The sequence below is a fragment of the Babylonia areolata genome, chromosome 1 (assembly GCF_041734735.1).
Source record: "Babylonia areolata isolate BAREFJ2019XMU chromosome 1, ASM4173473v1, whole genome shotgun sequence".
Classification (NCBI taxonomy): Eukaryota; Metazoa; Mollusca; class Gastropoda; order Neogastropoda; family Buccinidae; genus Babylonia; species Babylonia areolata.
Window position 1 is genome coordinate 36,127,000 of NC_134876.1, and position 23,620 is coordinate 36,150,619.

Sequence of the window (23,620 nt, forward strand, 5' to 3'; positions counted from 1 at the left end):
TGCCTTCTTTTGTCATATTTTCAAATATACATACCAAAAACACATTGTTCCATTTACTTTTTTGAAGCATTTGTAGGATCCACTTTACCTTCTAGCTTAGATGTAAGTCTGTTATGCACCCTTTACAAAGGCAAAATTTTTCACTTACTCAAATCAAATGTGCATATATCTGTTTAATATTTTCAGTGCTCATTTTTTCAAATGAGTTTTGTTGCAATTAGTTACTGTCAGTAGATGAATCGAAACACATACCAAAAACACATTGTTCCATTTATTTCCAGACCATTTGTATAATCCAGTTCACATTTTAGTTTAGATGTAAGTCTGTTTGCACCTTTGACAAGGGCAACATTTTTTTTTTTTTTTTTACTTACTGAAATCAAACAACCAAAAATATTTTATACAATTTTTTTTTTAGAATTGATCTTTTCAAATTACATTTGCTGTGATTAGTTACTGTCAGCTGATCAACCTGTGGTATCTATTTTCTTCTCCAAGTCCAATGCACTTTCGCATCCATATTTGTTATAGTGTGTCAGGCACCAATGATAGAGATTTTGCAGCACACACTGCTTACTGACAGACCCCTCCTAGTCCCATCCCCCTCCTCTCCTTCCTTCCCCCTTCTCTTCTTACCAATACACTAAATGAACTCCTTCCTCGGACAGGCTGTAAACCCCCGCCAACCCCCCTTCCCCTCCCTTTTCTACCATCTCTCCCTTCCCCAATCCCCTTCATCTTTGGCCACAGAGTGCCGAGATAGCAAGACCAGAATTTATGAGGGTTGATACTTCATAGTATGGCACCCCATTTATCCTAAGCCCCCCCCCCCCTCCTTTTCACCCCCCCTTACCCCCTACAGGCCCCCCTCCCTGGCATCTGTCCCTGCTTACACCCCCTCTCCCTCCTCACCCCCTCTAGCACGGAGTCCAGAGGAAGCAAGTTATTGTGGAATATAAATACTAATTAAATGTGATGTCTCCTGGGATGTCAGGCCACAGATGTTTACAGTCCCCTGCCCTTTTTCATTTCCTTTCCATCAACATCAAACCCGCTTTCTCCTTTGTTGACCCTTCCTCTCTGATTCTGATATTTACCACACATGACACTACCAGTAGTGTGTGTGTGCTATCCATGTTGATCTCTGGCAGGATGGCATCTGCTTCAATGGTCACCGCATGGTATGGTGTGTTTATCATGAGCTGTTTAGAACAGAATCAGGGCTGGGCGATCTTTCCTCCCCTTTCCCTTCCCATTTTCGTCACCTCCACCCCCCTCCCCACCCCCCTCCTTCCCCTTCTCCTTGGCAGTGTGGGTACCGTGGGAAAGCATCAAAAGTGTAAAGTCTAGCACTGCTGGTTCCAGATTGGTTAGTTTCCTCCACAGCCAGTGTGGGAGGGCCTGGTAGTGTACCTGGCTGATTGGTCAGTTAACCTCAACCAATTGGGAAGATCTGGGTTGTAAGATAATTTGCATTGAGTGAATGGGTGAGAGAATAAAACCAGTATGCAGAGGGGTTTCGTCCTTTTCTGCCTTGTGAAGAAGAAGCCAAAAGAGCCAGACTGACAAGACAATACCAGGGGGCTGTAAGTATCTAATCAGCATCTATTTTTCGGACTTAGTTGAATACTTGGTTCCTGGTATTGGATTTTGTGACTAACACATTTCCCCAGTGGGATTGTGTTCCGTCACATGAACATGAAGTGAATCTCACTTTAATTATTGATATGTCAGCCAGGATCTGTGTGTGAAAGATAGGTATTTGTTTAGATTTCTTCCAGATACACTTGGGTGTATTAAACAGTGGTGGAGAAATGGATCTTTGAATTTTTTGCTCTTGGTAAATGACCTACTCCTGCCTCTGTTTTCTCTAGATCAAAAGATGAATTGGAACCATGACTTAGTCCAAAGTCATGGGGCTGGAAGAGAAAAGGGCTGCTGGAAAACAGATCTGAAGAATAGGCAACTTATAAGGGCACAACCAGTGTTAGTGGTAATCATGGAGATTCTGAGAGTGTCTTGTGGACAATGAAGTCAACACCTGTGTTGGCTAAGAATCAGTAGCCTGTACATAGTTGGTTTTGTCATATATTCCTTGAGGTAGCTTAGTGTGTTTGATGCTGTGATTTTCTCGGCTTGCATTATTAGTTGTTGTAACACTTGGATGTTCTCAGTGCTACTGGGACATATTTACTTTGGTGATTGTTGGTTATCACTACTCTGATTTGTCTTTTTTTCTTTCTTCTTTTTTTCTTTTTAAAAAAATTTTTTTTTTTACTTCAATTCAGTTTGCATGGCTCGGATGTTTGTTGTGATTATAGAGTCTGTTTTGCTTTGGTTAATTGAACTCAGTTATTATTTCATGAATCCTCAAAGTTTGGTGTCTAATTTAAGTCAAGAAACCCCAAGGCATTTAATGAATTGATCAAAAAGTGAGTAATGTATGGAGGTTCAGTTCCATAGGGAAACATGTCTTTTCTGTTTTATTTTTCACAAAAGACTAACTGCAGTACAGATTTACAGTGTCTGTGTTTACACTGAACAATAGTAATTGAAATGGGCTAATATGGGTTTAAGTACATTACTTGTAATTGTTTGTACTGGTGTTATGTTTTGTTTTTGTAACTTAGTTCCTGAAGTTCTGGAAACAGTTTGGTAATAGTTGAATTGTAATGTTGTATCACAAGAACATTATGACACTTTTGGCTGATGTGGTATTGCACAGTTAATGTAACTGGAATGTGTTGATGCAGATACCATGACTTGTGAGAGAGCATAGCCAGCATGCGTATGGCTTAACTGTATTTGAGGCTAGTGACTGAGGGGAAAGTGGTTAAAAAAACACAATGTAGTCAATACATGACTAACTGGAGTAATGGTTTAGGGTATTTGGGTATCCCCCCCCCCCTTTCCTGTTTCCTACAGGTTGATATTATGGTATGATGCTTGGACATCATGTTTGGGTTTACATGTTGTGCATCTTGGCTTGCATAAATGATAATGTTCAGTAACATGTCAGTGGTTTGTCGATTGTTGACATACTGTGGGAACAATGTAAGCATTCAGGCACAAAGAAACACAGAGATTATGTGTGTAGAATGTTTTGGTTGTAACAGTTGGGATTATTTTGAGGTTTGACATACCTATTTTGTATGTGAGGTGGTGATGGTTATATTCAAGGTGAACAAATCTACAGGCTAACTGTATGTTCATGTGTTTCCATGTGTGTGTGCACATGAGTGATAATGCAACATGGGGAACATGTGTGACTTGGTAGTTGTGATTACCATGTGCTGTAGTCATATGTTATATGCCAGTGGGGTAACACATAGCTGTATGTGTTCAATAAGATTTGAGACCACTGACAGGCAGTCCTATGTTGGTGCACACAGGTTGCTATATATTTACCATGTAAAAATTCCCATGTAAAAATTTGACCAATGAGATACATTGCAGAGACAAAGTACAGATTTGTTCAGTCTTAATGGAAACAGCTATTATTGTATGGTGATTTGACTGGAGTTAAACACTGGGAGTTTGTAATTGTCTGCCACATACTTGGTGCGACAGCTATTATTCTATGGTGGTTTAACAGGAGTTAAACACTGGGAGTTAGTATTTGTTAGTCATATATTTGGTGCACATTAACTTATGTGCCACTGATTGTTGATGGTAAGCTATATGAAGCTTGTTTTACATTTTTACATAGATCTCTTTGAGAAGAGAGTGTACGGCTAGACATCGAGTGTCAGAATGGAGAAAGGTTATCTGTGGAATTGTTTACTTGTTCAGACAACATAATGATGTTTCTGTTACATCAGTGCAATTATGTCTAGCATATGTTTTGGTATTGATTTAACCTGGGTTTTAATATTGTGTGTGCTGTTAAGTTAGAGAAATAAACACCTCAATTCATCTTTCTAAAAGACCCTGCTGTGGTACGAGGAGAGAGTGGATCGTGCACCTATCCTCTGCTGTTATCCTACTCTACCTCTTCACCTTCTTCTCCTTCCCCCTACACCCCTACCACTACCCCTTTAACATATTGAAAATGATACTGTATGTAAATTTTGGATCAATGGACACTAAGTTTAAAAGTTCATATAAATCAAGGTATAAATCAAAACATACCGGTTTTTACACTGATTTTTCTCATAGCACTGATGACTGATCTCAATCACACTTTGTTTAGACTGGACCTTTACATGACTGTTCAGAGGTTGTATGAAACTACACAACTGAGAAGCACAAACTTATGCAGGAGAATCACCCCAAAGATGTTGTCAAGAGAATTTAGCTACACTGTGGATCCTACAGTTCAGAGAACTGTCGTTTGGAGCTGTCTGTTTCTTCCACCATTGCTGCTGGTAGTGTTCATCTGCAACCAACAGAATAAAGATATAAATAAACGGAAAATTAGTTACTTGAAGAAAAAACAAAACTAAAAAACACTGCCTTACATACCAAACCTCTCATAGCTACAAGGTCTGCAGAATACTTCACTTGTCGCTGGAGGTGGTGTCTATTTTATCCTCTTATTTGCTTGCTGAAGACTTCATGTATTTCTCTGGAAACAAAATGGGTTCAGAAGCTCAGATCAAATTGTTGCATCTATTCTTGTCCTGTATTGTCCATCAGTGTCCTCATGCTATTCTTGACAAATGTTATGAATAAAGTGTCAAATGTTTAAGAGAGAGTGTGTGTGTTGTGTGTGTGCATGTATATGAACACATGCAACTGCATGCATATGCACAAGTAAGTGAATGTTGAATTTTTTTCTTTTTAATGCCCCTTACCTGTAGACAGGAACAGCCACCATGTCGGGTCCTGGAGGCTGAGATTTCTGTCGAGCATGCGTCTCACAGTACAGCTTGTCCTCCACCACAAAGTAACCTGTGCACACACATGTATAACATTGTAGGACACATAGTTATTGAAGGCTCTAGACCCCTTATACAGCCATCAGGGCAGTGATTTCATATCCACTGTGTCAAGGATTAGGCACAGAATGGTGAAGCCTAGTCCTTTCCTTCCACCACTTTAACCTTCCCCAACTGAAATCAGGAGCCCACTTACACTTGGGCAGTGTGAGGAAAAACAGAGTAAAGTGTCTTTTCCATGGACACAACATTGCGAGTGTGAAACTGGGCATTGATCCTTGATCACTGTTGAACACTGGATCAGAAGTCCAATGCTTAACTGATTCTGCCACAGTGCCTCGTACACTCACTTACTACTGACAAATATCTGATAAAAAAATAACAAAAACACACACCAAAAAACAGTAACAGCAAAACACACACTGTGGGACACACAGTTTAAGACAATAATTGCTGACCAAAAAAGTTCAATGAAATAAAAGTGCAGTCATTCTAAAAGACATAGTGAGTGACTGTGAAATAAAAAAATACTTGACATATAGTTAATTCTCTTATCTGTAGGCTGCATTTGTTCATCCCTTTGTTGGCATCTTTTTTCTTTCTTTTTTTCCTTCTTTTTTCGAGATGAAGGTGGGGGAAGGTTTCCTCACTCTGTTTTGTTTTAAATACAAGTAGTTTGTAAGTGGTCTTGCTGCTAACTTTAACATCAATGTATATATCTCACCTTTCTGCTTGAGATTCATGCCACAAGATTCGCATCTGAAGCAAGACACATGGTAGGGAACACCGTTTGCTTTCACAATCACACCTCTGGAACAAGCAAGCATCAGCAAATGATCACATGCTCAGCAAAAATACATCACAGTACAAATTTGCTGGCAAATATTAAAAAAAAAAAAAAGAAAAAAAGAAAAAAAGAATGCCTTGCCAACTGACTCTTACATAAACATTATAATATACTCCCCACTATGAAATTTTGGCTGCTATTGCCAGAAAGAATGTGGCAAGTAGCATCTATATTGTCACTTTTTACAAATGGATTGACTCCAGATGAACAATGTAAAGTTACGCTGAACAGAATGGGATAGTTCATAATTGACCCTGTGAGAGGGCACCCCAAAAGAATTATGGTTAGAGTGTGCGTGCTAACTATCTGGGCATCAGTCTTATACGGTGTATATCCTGGCTTTCAGATTTTGAAATAATTTCAGCTTGGGTCCGTCTGTATTTGAAATACAAATGGTTTGAAATACAAATAATTGTTTCAGGGTGCCTTTTCATAGGATAGAACTCAAATCTGATTAAACTTCTACTTCCAAGTAAGTCTCAATTAATCAGTCAATTCTACCCAAAGAGAGGGTGCCACCTCAGAATCATGGTTTGAGATTTGAACCTCTGAAAGGCAGGATTTCATCACTTGTTTCTGAGTTTGTGATGCATTCGTCATTACGTATATGTACACTAAGGCAGACGTCACCAAAATGTCTTATTTTGTCATAGTGGTAAGGGTCAGACTATTGTGTATGAAAAGCTGAAATGAAAGGAAGCTGAAGTTTTGTTCATTGGCATGGAAGTATGGAATGTGTGTAGTTTTCAGATGAGCAGATATGATTGCTGCAAAGATCAGTACAGTAAAAAAGGATGAAAATGTAAGGCACAGTGAATTGATTGGCAATGATGTGGCAATGGCTTTGGCCACAAACACTCCCACAACCTAAGTGAGTGTCAGAAAAAAAAAGTCACACAAGAACCAGATCATGGGAAGGTCTAGAGAATGAGGGCTGAGGGCAGGGGCATCCTCAGTGGTTATTCATGACATAAACTTCATCATTCATTAAACAGGTGCCAGTAAAATGTCAGCTGGTGTAGTGCTATAACAGCTGAATGATATTGAATAACAGCCATCTAATACATGAAGATCCGTGGAGCTGAACAGTTTACATCACATGCCTGTAACCACGGCTGGCGCTCCACCCGATACACGTGGTATGGAAGAGACTCCATACACTACAAGTGGTATGGAAGAGACTCCATACACGTCCCCCATCCCTTCCCCACTCAGCTGAACTCAAGCAATGAACTGTGAACCATGAATCAATAATCACCCCACCTCAAAAGGAATGAGGTAGAGGAGCAGGTAAAGTATGCAACCAAACATAAACAAGAGAAATAAATTACATACATGTGTGAGTTTATAAATGTTGGAAAACATTTCCACAAAATGGGAAAACCAGCTATATACATGACTATAAAGTGATAAATAGTATCATATGATTTAATAATATATGGGATAGACTTGATGCATAACAGTGTTCACATACACGGATAATGAATGTCTGTCAAATGACCAAATGCATGTGACGGACTATTTAGTATGGACTACTTACACATCAATGTAGCCTTCATATGTAAAGGAATCAGAAAGTAGGTACAATTTCTGTGGAACACTGTCCAAAAAAATATGTGTTTACAGCATGCTATTAGCTACAGTGAGAAACATGCCCCAACTGTGTCCATGTTCAGGAGAAGGATGAGACTGGGGTACGAGTAAAGCAATCGTTGAAAAACTGTGCTCTGTCCAGAGAGGGCGGTGGGGAGATTGAGTATCACAGATGCCGGAAAACTTCATAACAGGTTGCCCGACAATGGTCTGTGCCATCTATCCAGAGAAGCAATAGGACTTGTTTGAAAAATTAATTAATCTAACAATCATTGTAAGAAGAAAAGTGTTGTGTGGCTCTGTTTGCCATTCTGCACTGTTCCATTGTTGACGAAGATCACACATTTGCAATTTGCACTGCATGGTTGATAAGAATCATGTCACCAACAAGAATGCTCACCCACTTTGTCCTGCTGTGAACACAAGTAAAAACTAAGTTGAGCAAGTTGTATTGCAAGTAAGGAATCCTGTGTATCTTCTTCTTCTTCCTCATTCGTGGGCTGCAACTCCCACGTTCACTTGTATGTACACGAGTGGGCTTTTACGTGTATGACTGTTTTTACCCCGCCATGTAGGCAGCCATACTCCATTTTCGGGGGTGTGCATGCTGGGTATGTTCTTGTTTACATAACCCACCAAACACTGACATGGATTACAGGATCTTTAACGTGCATATTTGATCTTCTGCTTGCGTATATACATGAAGGAGGTTCAGGCACTAGCAGGTCTGCACATATGCTGACCTGGTAGATCAGAAATATTTCCACCCTTTACCCACCAGGCACCATCACTGAGATTCGAACCCGGGACCCTCAGATTGAAAGTCCAACGCTTTAACCACTTGGCTATTGCACCCGTCCAACTGTGCATTCAATGAGCCAAGATAGAAATATGAACTCACCCAGCCATTTTTGAAGACAAACATGCAAAACTCAGCAACCCAACAGCATGGGGTACTCATGGGGTGGCTCTGGTTTTCTGCGACCAGGCCATAAAAATGGCCACAGGTCACAGAGTGTCCAAAGAATAGGATGCAGGCCAGTGTAAAGAAAGGCTGCAAAGTATATGATATTATCACACATGTCAGTGGACACACTGGTAGAGCTTTAACACCATGAGCATTAAGGTGCTATTGTCAGAGTGAAGCACATTTCTATGTGAATGGTACATACTGTAGTGGACCAATCGTCCACATATCACACAAGAAAATAGTGTTAAAAGCGTGTGGGGAAAGCATGAGAGAATGGTGTGCATGTAACCCCCACACAGGTGACGTAACACACTGGGAGCAATGAGGAAAACAACTGGGATAAACTGAGGGGCTATTTTTTTTTTGGATTTTCAGTATTGTATTCATACAACCAAATGTACAGTACATATTGCTGTGGGTGATGGTGCTGCCACAGACACGATAATTCATGGAGCGATAGTCCTGCTCTTTTGAGGCTGGGCAGAGACTCAGAAAACAGATAATGTTCCAATGGTGGCACCGGAGATTAGAAAAGAGAGATAAACCACTTGCAGAAATTGCTGAAGCCAGGCAGCCTGCGCCGCGAGACGCATTCATTATTCATGAGCTGCCTTTGCCCCGCCCAAACTAAGGGAAAGCGTCAGTCGAACGCAGTCTCCTGAGTGATTTTATAATTTGGATTACACCTTTTTTCCCTTTTCTGTTTGCTTCATCCCACGCAGATGTCAAACTCAATTTTGTTGTGAATAACATTCCTAAATATTTATATGTATTGGTTACTTTTATTTCCCTATCACCACAGCACCATTTTTCACGAGTCGAAAGATGACCTCCATTGCGGAAAACTATAATATTGGTCTTATCGAGATTCACTGTTTGTTGTAGTCTGTCTGTTTCTTGCTTAAGGGCATTTAATTGATTTTGTAACCCTATGGGTGTGTCAGACAAGAGAACAACATCATCAGCAAATAGCATTAAGAGCAAATCTGTTGCGCCAGGTATCATTTGTATTCCATGTCTCCCCTTCTTTGATAACTCCACTGCCAATTCACCGATGAAAAAGGAAAACAGCTGTGAGCTTAGCATACAACCTTGTTTAACCCCTCTTGGACACTGAAAAAAGTCTGAATAAATACCTTTGTCACGAACACATACAAGTACAGAATCGTAGATGCTTTTAACAGCCATGTAAAACTCCCGAGAGAGAGAGAGAGACAGAGACAGAGACTTAGAGAGAGAGAAAGAGCACAATACAACGGTCTGCTCGGGCAACATGAAGCGTTCGTATATATATGAATTATATATATGATTATGTACATATAGATAGATTTAGATTTACATACTGATAGATCTATATGAAATTATGTATGTATGTATTCATGTATGTATGTATGTATGTACAGACAGATGTTAGAAGAGAGAGAGAGCTGAATATGTGTTTTATGTTTTGATATATATATATATATATATATATATTTTTGTTGTTGAAGAAATGGTGATGTAAACCAGAAAGTGTGAAGAAAAAGTAGCGTTACAAAAACGCAGTTCAATAATTTACAACTGTCTCTCTCATGTGCAACATTGCGCTGGGGGGGTGGAGGGGGGGGGGGGGAGTTGGTGGTGGGGGGAGCTGCTTTATTTTCTTTTTATATTATCTACATTCAAGCAGATGCAAACGTGCTAAAAACCAAGCAAAAATGAATCGTTTTTCATTGTATACAGCGAATCTTACTACACGTGGGAAATTCCAGGCATAACTTAACTTTCGCTTTACTGCAGCTGAACCGTCAGAACCGACTAGTTTCCTTCAGGTGGGGAAGGAGAGGGTGATTTACCCCCATCCTTCCGCACTGCGTGTGTGCCCCAAAACGGCTTCAGCACTGTTATAGACAGTAAGAAGGGGCCTGCCGCGAGTGGTTTATCTCTCTTTTCTAATCTCCGGTGGCACCCACACTGAATGCCGACCATGCAACACAAATGACTGACATGAGAAGGAAAGCGTAAAAATTGCCATACTCTTAGAAGTCAAGAAGTCTTCAAGTCAAAGCGAACTTAATTTCTGTTCATAAAATATGGGGTCGGTGTCCTAATGAAGGTGTACATTATAATGAAATCAGTAGTGAAGTGTGGGGGGCTCAAAAGAAGTAAGACTGCTGTATGTAATACTTACCAGTTCAGTTAAACAACACAACTGATTATTAAAACAAAATGGGATATGCTGAAAGTTTGACTCAGAATGTGACATTACTGAGACTGCAGACTGAAGATGAGGCAAAGACTGGCCATTGCGACAGGCATACCCAACAGGAGCACAGACATGCCCCCAGCATAAAGACTGTTGATTCACATATAAATATGTTCATGACACATGGGACTGGTGGCATCTCTCAATGAACGCAAGGCCTCTGAACAATGAAAATAAACAGATTTGGAGGCATGTAACAGTCCCTGCCATGCCAATCAGATGCCATTTTATTTTTTATTTATTACAATTATCAACTTTATCATGATGATAATAATAATAATAATTATTATTAGATGTTGTTGTTTTTGTGTGTAATCTGATGACCAAAACCTCTTGTGGTATTTTTGGCCACTGTTTGATGACAGATGACTCAAGAGTTCATTGAAAGGAATCAATGGCAGGAACTCCAGATGTAAACAACAAAAATGAAGCTTTATTGCAAAGAAATAAGAGTTCACTAAACAGCCTCAAGGCTATGACAAGCAGTTCAGTGTTCACATTGGTGTCACAAAATGATCTGCAAACATTAGGAGGACACAAAAAGGTAATGTGTGTATACATATTCCTCTGTTGCCTCACTCTGCAAGAAGCATAAATTATACAGAGTATGAATGGCACTCACCCCAAGATGCATAAAAAGAAGCCATGCAAACACATGAATTGTGTTGTCAAATCACAGTCAGCTGTCACATTGCACAGTTGCCTTTTCTGCAATCTTCTTGATGTATTCTTTCATAGCCCTTTCGCTGTGCATGTCAACTGTGCAGAATGACAATGTGTGCTGTGGTAACACTCCCTCAATCAAAGATTTGCCAAACAAGGTACTTCAGAATAATGGCTTGACAGTATTGAAATCAGCAGATTTTTTTTTATCAGCATCTGTAGTAACAATACGAAAAAGGACATGACTATCATTACTATGAATGAATGATCATGTAGCTACAGACTGAGTCAGACTCCTCTGTCTTTGTCATCTGTATGTTGCCCCCAGTGAGGGTTGGGGGAATGAGCTGAATGTTGTGCTATGCGTTCACACACAGTCAGTGTGTCTGCAGTGTCAAGAGGCCATGGAAAGCTGTAAGATTACCCAGATGGTGTGTCCCACATCATTGATATCAGATATACAAAATGCTTCTAATGTATGAGGCAAGTAGATTCTGAACACATCACATGGAGCTCATTACAAATGGCAAAAAAAGCAGGGACCCCAACAGCCAATGGGGTCAGTGTGCAGATGGTCAGTTGTACACCTTTGAAAATGAGTGTGTGTGGACAGCGGCTGCTTCATGGCCTGTTTGATGTGTGTGTCCCACTGAAGTGATCAGCATAATCCATGATGCACAAACCATCTTGATGGAGGTTGACTTGTGCAAAAGCTAGAAACCATCCTCGCCAAGCAGGGGCCAGCCTAAACAGCTTCTGCCAGTCTTGTATGGTGGAACGGCAGAGCTATCTGAGAATGTCTGTGTTTATAATCCATAATGCACAAACCACCTTGGTAGGGGTCCACATGTTGAAAAAGCTTGTTACCATCCTTGCAGAGTGAGGGCGCCAGTCTGGTAACAGTAATGTCAGAGCTATTTCAGAATGTCTGTATTTGAAATCCATGATACACAAACACTCCTTGGTAAGGGCTGACATGTGCAAAAGTTTGTAGTTAGCCTCATGGAGCGAGGGCACAAATCTGGTATCAGTAATGGCAGAGGTGTCACGGAATGTCTGTTGCTAACACAGAAGTATATATTCATGACTTTATACTTTATCATACATCAGGTATCCCATTAAGAGGTTTAAAACTGAAATCAGTTACGTGCGAAAAAACTTGCATCAACTGAGTGACGTGAGCTGTGATGTAAACGACCGATCCCCAGATAGCTATCACACACATTCAAACCATGATTCTGAGGTGCCACCCTCTCATTGGGTAGAATGCCACTTTCTATGCCTGTACAAACACACACACCACACCATATGACACACACAAACACATAACACCACACCACACACACGCATGCACACACACACGCTCGCACACACAAACACACACACAGAGAGGCACATAGGTAAACATTTATGTGGCCAGCAAATCATAGGCATATCTCATGAAAGGCTGCACACACCCTGACACAAAGAAACAAAAATCATCAACAAAAAGTATCACAAACCGAAACATATACAAACAATACAAAATATGATTTCACTAATCACTTGCACACCAAAATACACACAAACACACATTCATATACACACACAGCACACACCTTCATACAGACACACACCACACACTACTCACGTGGCCAGCATGTTACAACCCCCACATCTCATGGAAGGTTGCTGAGGTTTCTGCTCACCAAGAGGCTTGCCCACTGGGGCTACCACTGAGCGGAATCCTCCAATACCAGCTGTAACAGCATTATTGATACGTAAAACATTTGTGAATTAAGTGACACACACACACATGCACACACTCACACGCATACACACTATTATCATCATAAAAAAAAAGTTGATTTGTATACACACACACATACACACACAGATACACACACACAAATAAACAAACACACACATACACGAACAAGCATAGACTTTAAGAGATAGGTGGGCAGACAGAGACAGCAGCTGAGAGAAACACAGACAGAGCCATAAACAGATACAGAAATAGACTGAAAGAAACAATTAGAGTGCTGTGAAATAACTTATTTGTCAGTGTTAATGACGGGTGCAATAGCCGAATGGTTAAAGCACCGGACTTTCAATCTGAGGGTCCTGGGTTCGAATCTCGGTGCACCTGGTGGGTAAAGGGTGGAGATTTTTCCGATCTCCCGGGTCAACATATGTGCAGACCTGCTAGTGCCTGAAACCCCTTCGTGTGTATGCGCACACAGAAGATCAAATACGCACGTTAAAGATCCTGTAATCCATGTCAGCGTTCGGTGGGTTATGGAAACAAGAATATATCCAGCATGCACACCCCCGAAAACGGAGTATGGCTGCCTACATGGTGGGGTAAATAAAAAACAAACAAACGGTCATACACGTAAAATGTTACATGTCTGTCTGAGTGTGTATGTGTGTGCGTCTGAAATCTGATTGAATGACACAGGAAACGAATGATGAGTGCCCGGCCAGTGGCAGTCATCAGTCGGCTCTACCCAGGTAGCCAGCCTGTGGTGCAAATGTCCCCATGTATGTAAAGCGCTTAGAGCTTGGTCTCTGACCGAGGATAGGCGCTATAGAAGTATCCACATCAATCATCAATCAGTTTCAGTAGCTCAAAGAGGCGTCACTGCGTTCGGACAAATCCATATACGCTACACCACATCTGCCAAGCAGATGCCTGACCAGCAGCGTAACCCAACGCGCTTAGTCAGGCCTTGAGGAAAAAAAAAAAGAAAAAAAAAGGTGAATGAATAAATAAATAATAACTATAATGTAAAAAAAGAAAGAAAAAGATAACAATGATGATAAATAAGCAAATAGATGTAAAACATGAAGACACACATTCATATATACACCCACACATGCATAACAGATATGCACCGAACATGCAGTTTCAGATATGAAAGCACAGTCAATTACATATAAACGTACATGAGCTCCAACACACACACACACACCACACACATTACCCTGCACCTCCTCTACCTCCCTCCTCCACACACTCATTTCTAGTCTACGTATCACAGCTTCCACGGCACACACACACACACCCACACACACAGATGAACGCTTACTTGTATAAGCACACACACATATGCCCATATCTCCACACACATATATACAAAGATATATATATATATACGTTCCAATATCCTGTTGCTCCCACAGTGTAGGCATGCATATACTCACATACCTCATCCTCTACCCCACCTCCCGCTCACACACACACACACACACACGCACGTGCACAGAACTCTACTGACACTTGTGTACACTTACACTCTCGCGCATGCACAAACGCACTCAAAAATACAGACCCACACATGCACACAAACACACACATACACACACGCACAGAGGCTGCCACTGATTGGCCACAAGAGGGATGGGAAAAGATCTCTGATGCCAAGAACGTGGCGTCTAGTGTGTTGCTCAGTCTATTGTATTTGGAAAAGCCCACAGAGACTCTGTTCCTTTGAAGAAATTTGCGCAATGTTGGTTTGGAAATGATGCCGATATTTGTTTGATTTGCAAAGCATCGTGCTCTACCTTTCATGTTAGACTTACAGCCACTCCCTCTCTCTGCTTTTATTTCTTTGAGGCGATCGATGGTGTGATGGCCTTGTACCTGTTCTTTTTGATATTCTTTGACTTTTCTGAGGATTTCTGATTTTCCTAGATGTAGGCTGCTCATTGGTGTTGCGTTACCAGCAAGTCTGTCAGCTCGCTCATTTCCCTTAACACCTGCATGTCCCGGGTAGTATGACCATGTGAGTTTTTTAATCTGAAAGTTGCGCATTGCCTTATGCCACTCTGGGCTTCCCATTCCGTTTTCAATTTTCTGTATGAGGTTCATTGAGTCTGTTAGAATCATGGCATGTTGGTTTCCGGGCGTATGGATGGACGATAGCCACTGGAGGGCATGTGTCACAGCTTCAACTTCCATCGTTAGACTGGAGGTTGTGACTTTGTAGGCAGCATTCTCTTCCCTAACTGTTTTTCCATTTTGTTTCGCAGTGAATCCCCAACCGGATTGGTCTTTGGTGACTGAGCCATCTGTGTATATGATGATGTCCTCTTCTTTACTGTTTTCTTCTATGAGTAGCTTCACTTCCGCATCAGTTTTGCCCTCTGGCCATTCCTGACAATGTCTTCCTAGAGTGGGTGAAATGGCTGTGTTGAATAGATGGTTGAGGTTTTCGGGGTTTTTCTCCTATTCTTTTGTTTCTTTCAGGTCTTGTAGTCGGCATACTAGCTGGATTGTGTCTTCTGCTTGCCCCATCCATGATCTTCCTTGTCCTAGGCGGCTGCCTTTTGGTTCTTTGACTGCGTCATGCAGTGGGTTTTGAGGGTTTTCTAATGCTTTGAAGTAGGTCTTGACCTGTTCTAACTTGTTTCTGGCCTGCACTGAAGGAAGGTCAAGCAGGTATCGCATGGTTTCTGTGGGCGTGTCTTTTGTTGTTCCAAGGATCAGCCTCATAGCTTCATTTTGAACTCTAATTTTAGGAGGTTGCTTTGAGATGGTGTTGTTAGCCCAAGTCTGTAGTCGATCACACTGAGGACGAGTGATTGGTATAGCAGGAAGAGGTGGCATTGTTCAATACCTTTGGTTGCCATTGCTTTTAAGACTGAAAGGCCCTTTTTGCATTTGAGAACAGTATTTTCCGTATGTTTTATGAAGGTCAGCATCCTGTCGAAGTGTATTCCTAGGTAGCGTAGGCATTCAGTTTTCTCGATCTGAATCCCATCGAGTGACACAGAAGGTGGTGATTTGCTTGCGGTTCTGTTGTTGAGGGTGCACAGCAACGTTTGGGCTTTCGCTGGATTGATGGAAGATCCTGTGTCTTTGCACCATTGAGCAATATTGTTTAGTTGTTTCTGGACGGCTTTAGTTCTTTCCTAAGCATCTTTCGAAGTTTTGAAGACCAGGCCATCATCCGCAAGAGTAAGCACCCGAGCTATTCCATTGTTGTTTAAGTCACGAATCATCAATCAATCAATAAATAAATAGTATGACTGAGCACAAAATAGGTTCAGCACTTTTAAACTAACTTAATGCACAAACCAGAGCCCACTAAATATATTTGAAATTCATGCTTGTGCATTTCTATAGTTTGTGATGCAGGCAGATAGATATGTACAATATCTACAAGGACACATCCACAAACCACTGTATTCTTTTAGTGATGTACATATATTTCAACTGGTCATTGTCTTCATGTGTGTGCGTGTGCATGTGCAAATGTGTGTGTGCATGTGCGTGTGCGTGTGTGTGTATGTGTGCGTGTGCATGTGTTGACCATGTGCATGAGATGCTTTGAAAAATACACGTCTGTAACTAGCCCATTGCCCACTGGTGCATTTGTAATGGTTAACACACAGATGCATATTTTGTCTCAAAACAATTGATTAAATTTGGTAACTTTGTTTTCCATGCTTAAACTAGCTGGTTCTTAGGGAAATGCATTTTGTCTCATGTTTTGCCTATCTACGACACAACATGCACATCAATTCATAATGCCTAACACTTTACATGCTATTATGGTCCATTGTGCTATAATCAATATAAACTGAATTAAAGCATGCTGTCAAACCCAAAAGTGGGACAACTGTATTATTTGTTGCATGCATGTGGTAAAATCAAGACTACACAGTACTGTATAGTCTTTAGTAAAATTCATGCTGCCTGTTGTTTTCCTTTGTTCCTTGATATTGGTTCAATGAACTTGAGATACACACATCTAATATATGTAACTACAGGAACAATCGTATTATCAAGGATTTATTGAATATTCATTCATTAGTCTGTATTGTATGTCAGGTCAGATAGATATATCTGCTGCTGGTAACCTGGATCCCAGTACTACCTGTCACAAGGTCAAATTGCTGGCGACTAAACCAGCACCCCCACCAGTCCTCTCAGGAGGATGGTGAGGAGGGTGGCTAGACACCCTGGTGGAATTAAATGACCCATCAAAGGGCGCCAGCTCTGGAGAGCTACCTGTGGCCACCTAGCTAAGGGAGTAAACCCTGACAGAAAATCCGGTGTGGGGCCCCTAAGGTGATTGGATGGCAAACTTTGTCACTTTCCAGCAGCTCCTGTGGCCGCATTGGCACCAAAACGTAACAGCCTTGCTGTTCCTTTGGATCTGTCAGCAAGGTGGAGAGGGGGGACAAGCTGCATGGGCAACAGCCTGTCTTTCATATTACATTGCCCAGGCTTATATCCGTCCATCCATCCACAAACACCTTGCACCCTGCACCTAAAACCTGGAGAAGACACTCCAGCTTCGCTACTAGCACTAGTGTCAGAACAACACGTGAAGCAACAGTTACTGGTTATAAGTTAGCGCTCAACTGGCGTACACCTGACGCCAGGGATTGCTTCTGATGGTGGGAGGGACCCTTGCGTCCCACTGGACAGCTACTGCCAGCCCAAGCTGGGCAGCCCCCAGCCAGTTAGGTGCTGTTCCGCCACGACCTGCCTTCTTCTATGGGTGTATGAAGATTAGGAGAATATCCGACAAACAGGTCGTTAATTTCCGCACCAGGCAAAAAGAAAACTTCAAGAAATGGATCAACAATGAAACTGGCCTGTTGGAATGTCCGGACAATGATGCCTAGGCTCTCCCAAGATCTGCAAGACATCAGCAACTCCAGAAAGACGGCCGTCATAAACAGCGAGCTGAAGAGACTAAATGTGGACACTGCCACTCTGCAGGAAACATGGCTGGATGACTCAGGAATACTAAAGAAGAGGGACTACACCTTCTTCTGGCAAGGAAAGAGCTCTGATGCCCCAAGAGAGTAGGCTTTGCAGTCAGGAACAGCCTGCTGAACATGATCGAACCAGGCAGCGGCGGTTCAGAACAACTATTGACTCTCCGCCTCAACACATCTGAAGGCTATGTCACTCTCGTCAGCGCATATGCTCCAACACTGTCCGCCTCTCCAGATGCCAAGGATGAGTTCTACGAAAATCTTGCATCAACCATAAGGAACATCCCCAGGACAGAACAACTTGTTCTCCTGGGCAACTTCAATGCCAGAATGGGTGCAGACAACGATTCGTGGCCCTCCTGTCTCGGTGCCTTTGGAGTGGGGAAAATGAATGAGAATGGACAGTGATTACTTGAGTTTTGTACCTGCCATGAACTGTGCATCGCCAACTCCTTCTTCAAGACGAAGCCCCAACACAAAGTCTCCTGGAGGTACCCATGCTCAGAATATTGGCACCAACTGGATCTGATCCTAGTAAGACAAGCTGCCATCAAAAACCTTCTCCACACTCACTCTTACCACAGCGCAGACTGCAACATGGACCACTCTCTGGTATGCTGCAAGATCAGACTGCAACCAAGGAAGTTCCACTGCTCAAAGAAAGAAGGGAACTCTCACACTGACGTCAGCAAGATGTCTCAGCCAGACCTTGTAGAACAGTTCGCAGAGGCCTTTGAGAGAGAATTTGATGCATTGCAGCCCAGAGACTCTGCCACAGAAAGATGGGAAACGCTATGAGACACTTTGCACCGCATTGCTATGGCCACCTATGGGAAGAAAACCGCAAAGTCCCACAATTGGTTTGAGGCCAAATCATCACAGATGACTCCCATTATTAAGGCTAAAGCACACTGCACTCACCGAGTACAAACGGTCACCCAGTGAGAAGAACCTGCAAATCCTCAGGGCCGCCAGGAGTAAGGTTCAGTTTAACACCAGACAATGTGCAAATGAGTACTGGACAGAGCTCAGCGAAGAGATACAGAATGCTGCTGAAAGAGGCAACATCCGAGGGATGTATGATGGTATCAAGAAGGCACTGGGACCAACACAGAGCAAGACTGCCCCCCTCAAATCCTCCACTGGGGAAGTAATCATCGATCCTGGCCAGCAGATGGAGAGATGAGCAGAACACTACTTCAACCTCTACTCCACAGAAAACATGGTGTCCAACTCAGCCCTCAATGCCATCAAGTGCATGCCAGTCATGGAAGAACTTGACGCAGAGCCAACTGAGAATTAACTCAGCAAAGCCATTAACAGCCTGACATCAGGCAAGGCACCTGGCAGTGATGGAATTCCCCCAGACCACATTAAACACTGCAAAACTACTCTTCTGCATCCTCTGCACACAGTCCTCTATCAGTGCTGGAATGAAGGAGCTGTACTGCAGGACATGAGGGATGCCAAGATTATCATCCTCTACAAAAACAAGGGTGCAACAACTACAGAGGCATCTCACTTCTCAGCATTGTAGGCAAAGTCTATGCTCGGGTCCTCATAATTCACCTGCAGAAACTGGCCGAACGCATTTACCCGGAATCACAGTGCGGTTTTCAAGCAGAGAGATCCACGGCAGACATGATCTTCTCCCTTCGCCAAATCCAAGAGAAGTGCAGAGAGCAGAGGATGCCCCTGTATGTCACATTCATTGACCTCATTTGACCTAGTCAGCAGAGACGGCCTTTTCAGGGCTCTTCAAAAGATTGGCTGCCCCCCCAAACTGCACAGCTTGATTGAGTCCTTCCACTCCAACATGAAAGGGATGGTGCAGTTTAATGGTAACCTCTCCAAGCCCTTCGACGTATGCAGTGGTGTGAAACAAGGCTGTGTCCTCGCCCCCACCCTATTTGGAATCTTTTTTGCTCTTCTCCTGAGACATGCGTTCAGCACAGCGCAAGAAGGGATCTACCTGTGGACCAGATCAGATGGCAGGCTCTTCAATCTCGCCAGCCTCAGAGCAAGGACAAAAGTCCGCGAAGCCCTCATCAGAGACCTGCTCTTTGCTGAAAATGCCGCAGTTGTGACCCACACCCAGCGGGACTTGCAGTCACTAATGGACCGCTTCTTCCAGGCCTGCAAAGATTTCGGTCTGACCATCAGTCTCAAGAAGACAAATGTCCTAGGCCAAGACACACAATCTCCACCAGCCATCACCATTGATGACTACGAGCTTGAAGCCATCCATCAATTCACTTACCTTGGTTCCACCATCACCGACAACCTCTCCCTTCACACTGAGATCGACAAGAGGATCGGGAAGGCAGCCACAACACTAGCCCGCCTCACACAAAGAGTGTGGACAAATCCCAAGCTGACCATGAAGACAAGGATGGCTGTATACAACACCTGCATCCTCAGCACCTTGCTATATGGCAGTGAGGCGTGGACCACACATGCTCGTCAGGAGAAAAGGCTCAATACCTTCCACCTGAGAAGCCTACAGCGCATACTCGGCATCTCCTGGCAAGACTAGGTGACAAACACCGAAGTCCTGACTCGCGCTGGCCTCCCGACCAAGTATACCATGCTGAGACAGAGTCGGCTGCACTGGCTGGGCCATGTTTGCCACATGGAAGATGGTCGCATCCCAAAAGACATCCTTTATGGAGAGCTCGCCACGGGGCAGAGAAGCATCGGCCACCCACAGCTGAGATACAAAGACGTTTGCAAACGTGACATGAAGGCACTTGAGATCAACACAGTCCTGGGAGGGCCTTGCAGATGACCGCAACAGATGGATAAGCACTCTCAAGAATCAGTTACGGATTGGTGAGGACAAACTGTCAGCTGCTGCAGCAGAAAAGCAAGCTTGCAGAAAAGGGACGGCAGCCGAGAGACCAGCATCAGCTTACACATGTGATCGCTGCGACAAACTGTCTCTCTCGCATCAGTCTCTACAGTCACAGGCGACGCTGCTTGGTCCAAGCAGACAGCCCAATTAGACATTAGGTCGGATATACTCTATCCATGGTCAGCCATGACCGAAGGAGGCCTACTACTAGTCTGTATTGGCTAAAATGACCAGACTAGCTCAATTAGAAGTTGTGACATTCCAAGTTAGAACTTTCATTACCTCCAATTCTTCATTCACTTTCATTCTTTGTCTTTTTCAATTAAAGAAAAGAAATCAAAAAGAAGGAAAGTGTCCAGAAAAGAATTTATAGCTGTTCACTGGCAGATTGAAAGAAAATATCCTTGTAAGCTCTAAAATGTTTTACTGCCTTTCACATTGATGTGTGTTTCAGCATGCCTCATTCATCAACATAGAGATTAGTGAGATTTTCTTTTCTTTTCTTCTTTTTTGTACCTTTGTTTTCCATTTTCTTTTCATGCTTTCAAACAAATTGCTTTTTCAAAAAAGAAAAAAAAAAGAAGAAAAAAAGAAAAAGAAAAAACCAGAATTCTCTTTAAAGCAAAGAACACAGTGAGCAAAAAAGAAAGAACAATGTAACAGTCACATCACACAAGACTGCCAGCTTCAGTGTGTTTCATCTGACAGTTTGACTAATCAAACTCAAAGGATGCTTTGTAAGGAGACCAACTGCCAACTTCAGTGTGTTTCATCTGACTGTTTGACTAATCAAACTCAAAGGATGCTTTTTAAGGAGACCAAATGCAAAAGACAACACCCAAAGCGATGGAGACAAGTCAGCCTGTTTGCAGCACATTAGTGGGTTCAAACATCTCAGTGGTGTGACTGAACTAAGTGAACACTGCTTTCTGGAGTGCCATCAATTTTATGTTATGCATGTAAGCAAAATGCCTTAATGGTGATGGAATACTGCTAATTACTGTCATTCATTTCTTCACACCTTCAAACCATCACCACACCCAATACACACACCCATCCACCAACAAACCCATATTCACATCCACTGAATCTCTCATCGATAAACTCTCTCTGTCTGTTTTCTCTTTCTGCCAATACATGTTTTACAAGGATGGAACTAATAAAGCATTTTTAAATCATTCCTATTTCCAGCAAGAATCTTAGAAAATGATGGTGTATATGAAAAGATATATAGCATGTTGTGTATGTAAACACTGCTATTTCATTATCATGTTTATGTATCTGATTTCATTTATCTGAACTTAAAACAAGTAAATAAAAAGACAAAGAAGGTTTTGCATTGGTTTTGAAAATAAACACAAATCAATACAAAAACCCATGACAAAAGAAATAAGCTATGATTTCAACAAATGCTTACAGATTTAGAAAAATCCAGCAGTCTCTGACAGAAATAAAATTGACAGATGACACTGCTGGCATTCTGTATATATCCTGATTCTGAACACCATAAATTCAAGCAATCAGTATATCTCAACTTTTTACATCTAATTCAAATGATCATTTTCAATCTGTCACAGGCACTTGACACAAATTCTAATACCATTTATTTTCATTAATTCTCAAGTTCTTACATGTAGTGTTCTGATCTATTAACAAGAATGGAACAATAACAGTGACCTGAAAGAAAACTGACCATAAAAACCATTCTCAATATAATTAAGGCACTCCAGTCCATATATGTATTCTATTTGGATCCACAACTATTTCTTCCATGTGTGTATTAGTGTATATGTGTGCATGTGTGTATGTGTGTATGTGTGTGTTCACACTCATGCGTTTGCATGCACGCGTGTGTGTTTTTCTTACGTGTTTTGTGTCTGACTAATGTACAATTGAAAAGCACTTTGAAAGTATTTGAAAGTGTTATATAAATGTACTGTTTTTCTTAGTACTATCATTATTAAAACCAAATTCCTGTGATAGCATGGTTAGTCAGGCAGGAGAGACACAACACAACATGCATACACTGATCCTCTTTGTCCAGTTCCTCTTGGATGCGTTTGAAGGAAGCAGACTGAAGGTCGGGGTTAGTGTAACCACGGTAATTGGGTGTGTCACCTTGCCCGTCCTCATAGCGGGCACTCTGCTGAGGCTGCTTTGGAGGCAGGTTCTGAAATGTTCCAGTCATGTTCTGGCCCACCTCGGTGTCTTGGAGGTCCAGACTGAACACACAACCACAGCAAAGCTGTCCATCAAACATCAAAGACTACTGGATGACTTTGATACTGTAAAAGTGAAATGCTGAAAAGTTCAGTGTTGAAATAAGTTACCTATGTATAGACAGGTAAGTTTCAGTTTTAGTTTCAAGGAGATTTCAAAGTGTGTGGACTGATCAATGTTTGCTACATCACATTTGCTTTGGAAAAAAACGGGGGATGGGGGAGAAGGTGCCTGACCTTTGCATAAAGTCGGAATGCATTCATCAGGCCTTGCAACATAGAACAAACAGAAGGATTAGCCAGCAGCAAATATTTATTTGTGAGAAATACACATGAATGAACTTATGTAAATGTTTTGTTTGTTCCTTACTTTAGTTTTTCTTCATGAAATGCAGGTATGATGCACTGAAAACAACAAAACCCTTCATCAACTTATTCAACTCTTTAGCACACTCAAAGTCTACTATCAGTCTTTTAAAATCAGTTTCAAGTGTTATTGTTTACATGGATCCAAGACAATCACAGAAATTCAGTCCATCTAACATTTTTACTTTACATTTATACTCCATTGACCAGACTCAGATGAATTCATCTTTATCACTTTCAGCTCCAGTGACCATTCATAACCA

At 41.9% G+C, this 23,620-nt stretch overlaps 1 protein-coding gene across 8 annotated transcripts in view; it reads right to left on the reverse strand.

Annotated features, from left to right (window-relative positions):
• Window positions 1-1,634: 1,634 nt before the first annotated feature.
• LOC143282335 (PDZ and LIM domain protein 3-like) overlaps window positions 1,635-23,620 on the reverse strand; it is a 74,155-nt gene continuing 52,169 nt past the window's right edge. For 5 of the 8 annotated variants that reach the window (XM_076587959.1, XM_076587945.1, XM_076587974.1 and 2 more), the window contains exons 5-9: window positions 22,798-22,994; window positions 12,829-12,937; window positions 5,605-5,690; window positions 4,797-4,893; window positions 1,635-4,378 (exon numbers count right to left, since the gene is read on the reverse strand). In XM_076587959.1, coding sequence (XP_076444074.1) covers window positions 4,375-4,378; window positions 4,797-4,893; window positions 5,605-5,690; window positions 12,829-12,937; window positions 22,798-22,994 — 493 coding nt within the window. In that variant the 3' untranslated portion in view covers window positions 1,635-4,374. Of the gene's footprint in view, window positions 4,379-4,792; window positions 4,894-5,604; window positions 5,691-12,828; window positions 12,938-22,797; window positions 22,995-23,620 lie in introns of those variants that run through there. The other 3 variants (XM_076587982.1, XM_076587990.1, XM_076587953.1) reach the window with 3 other exon arrangements.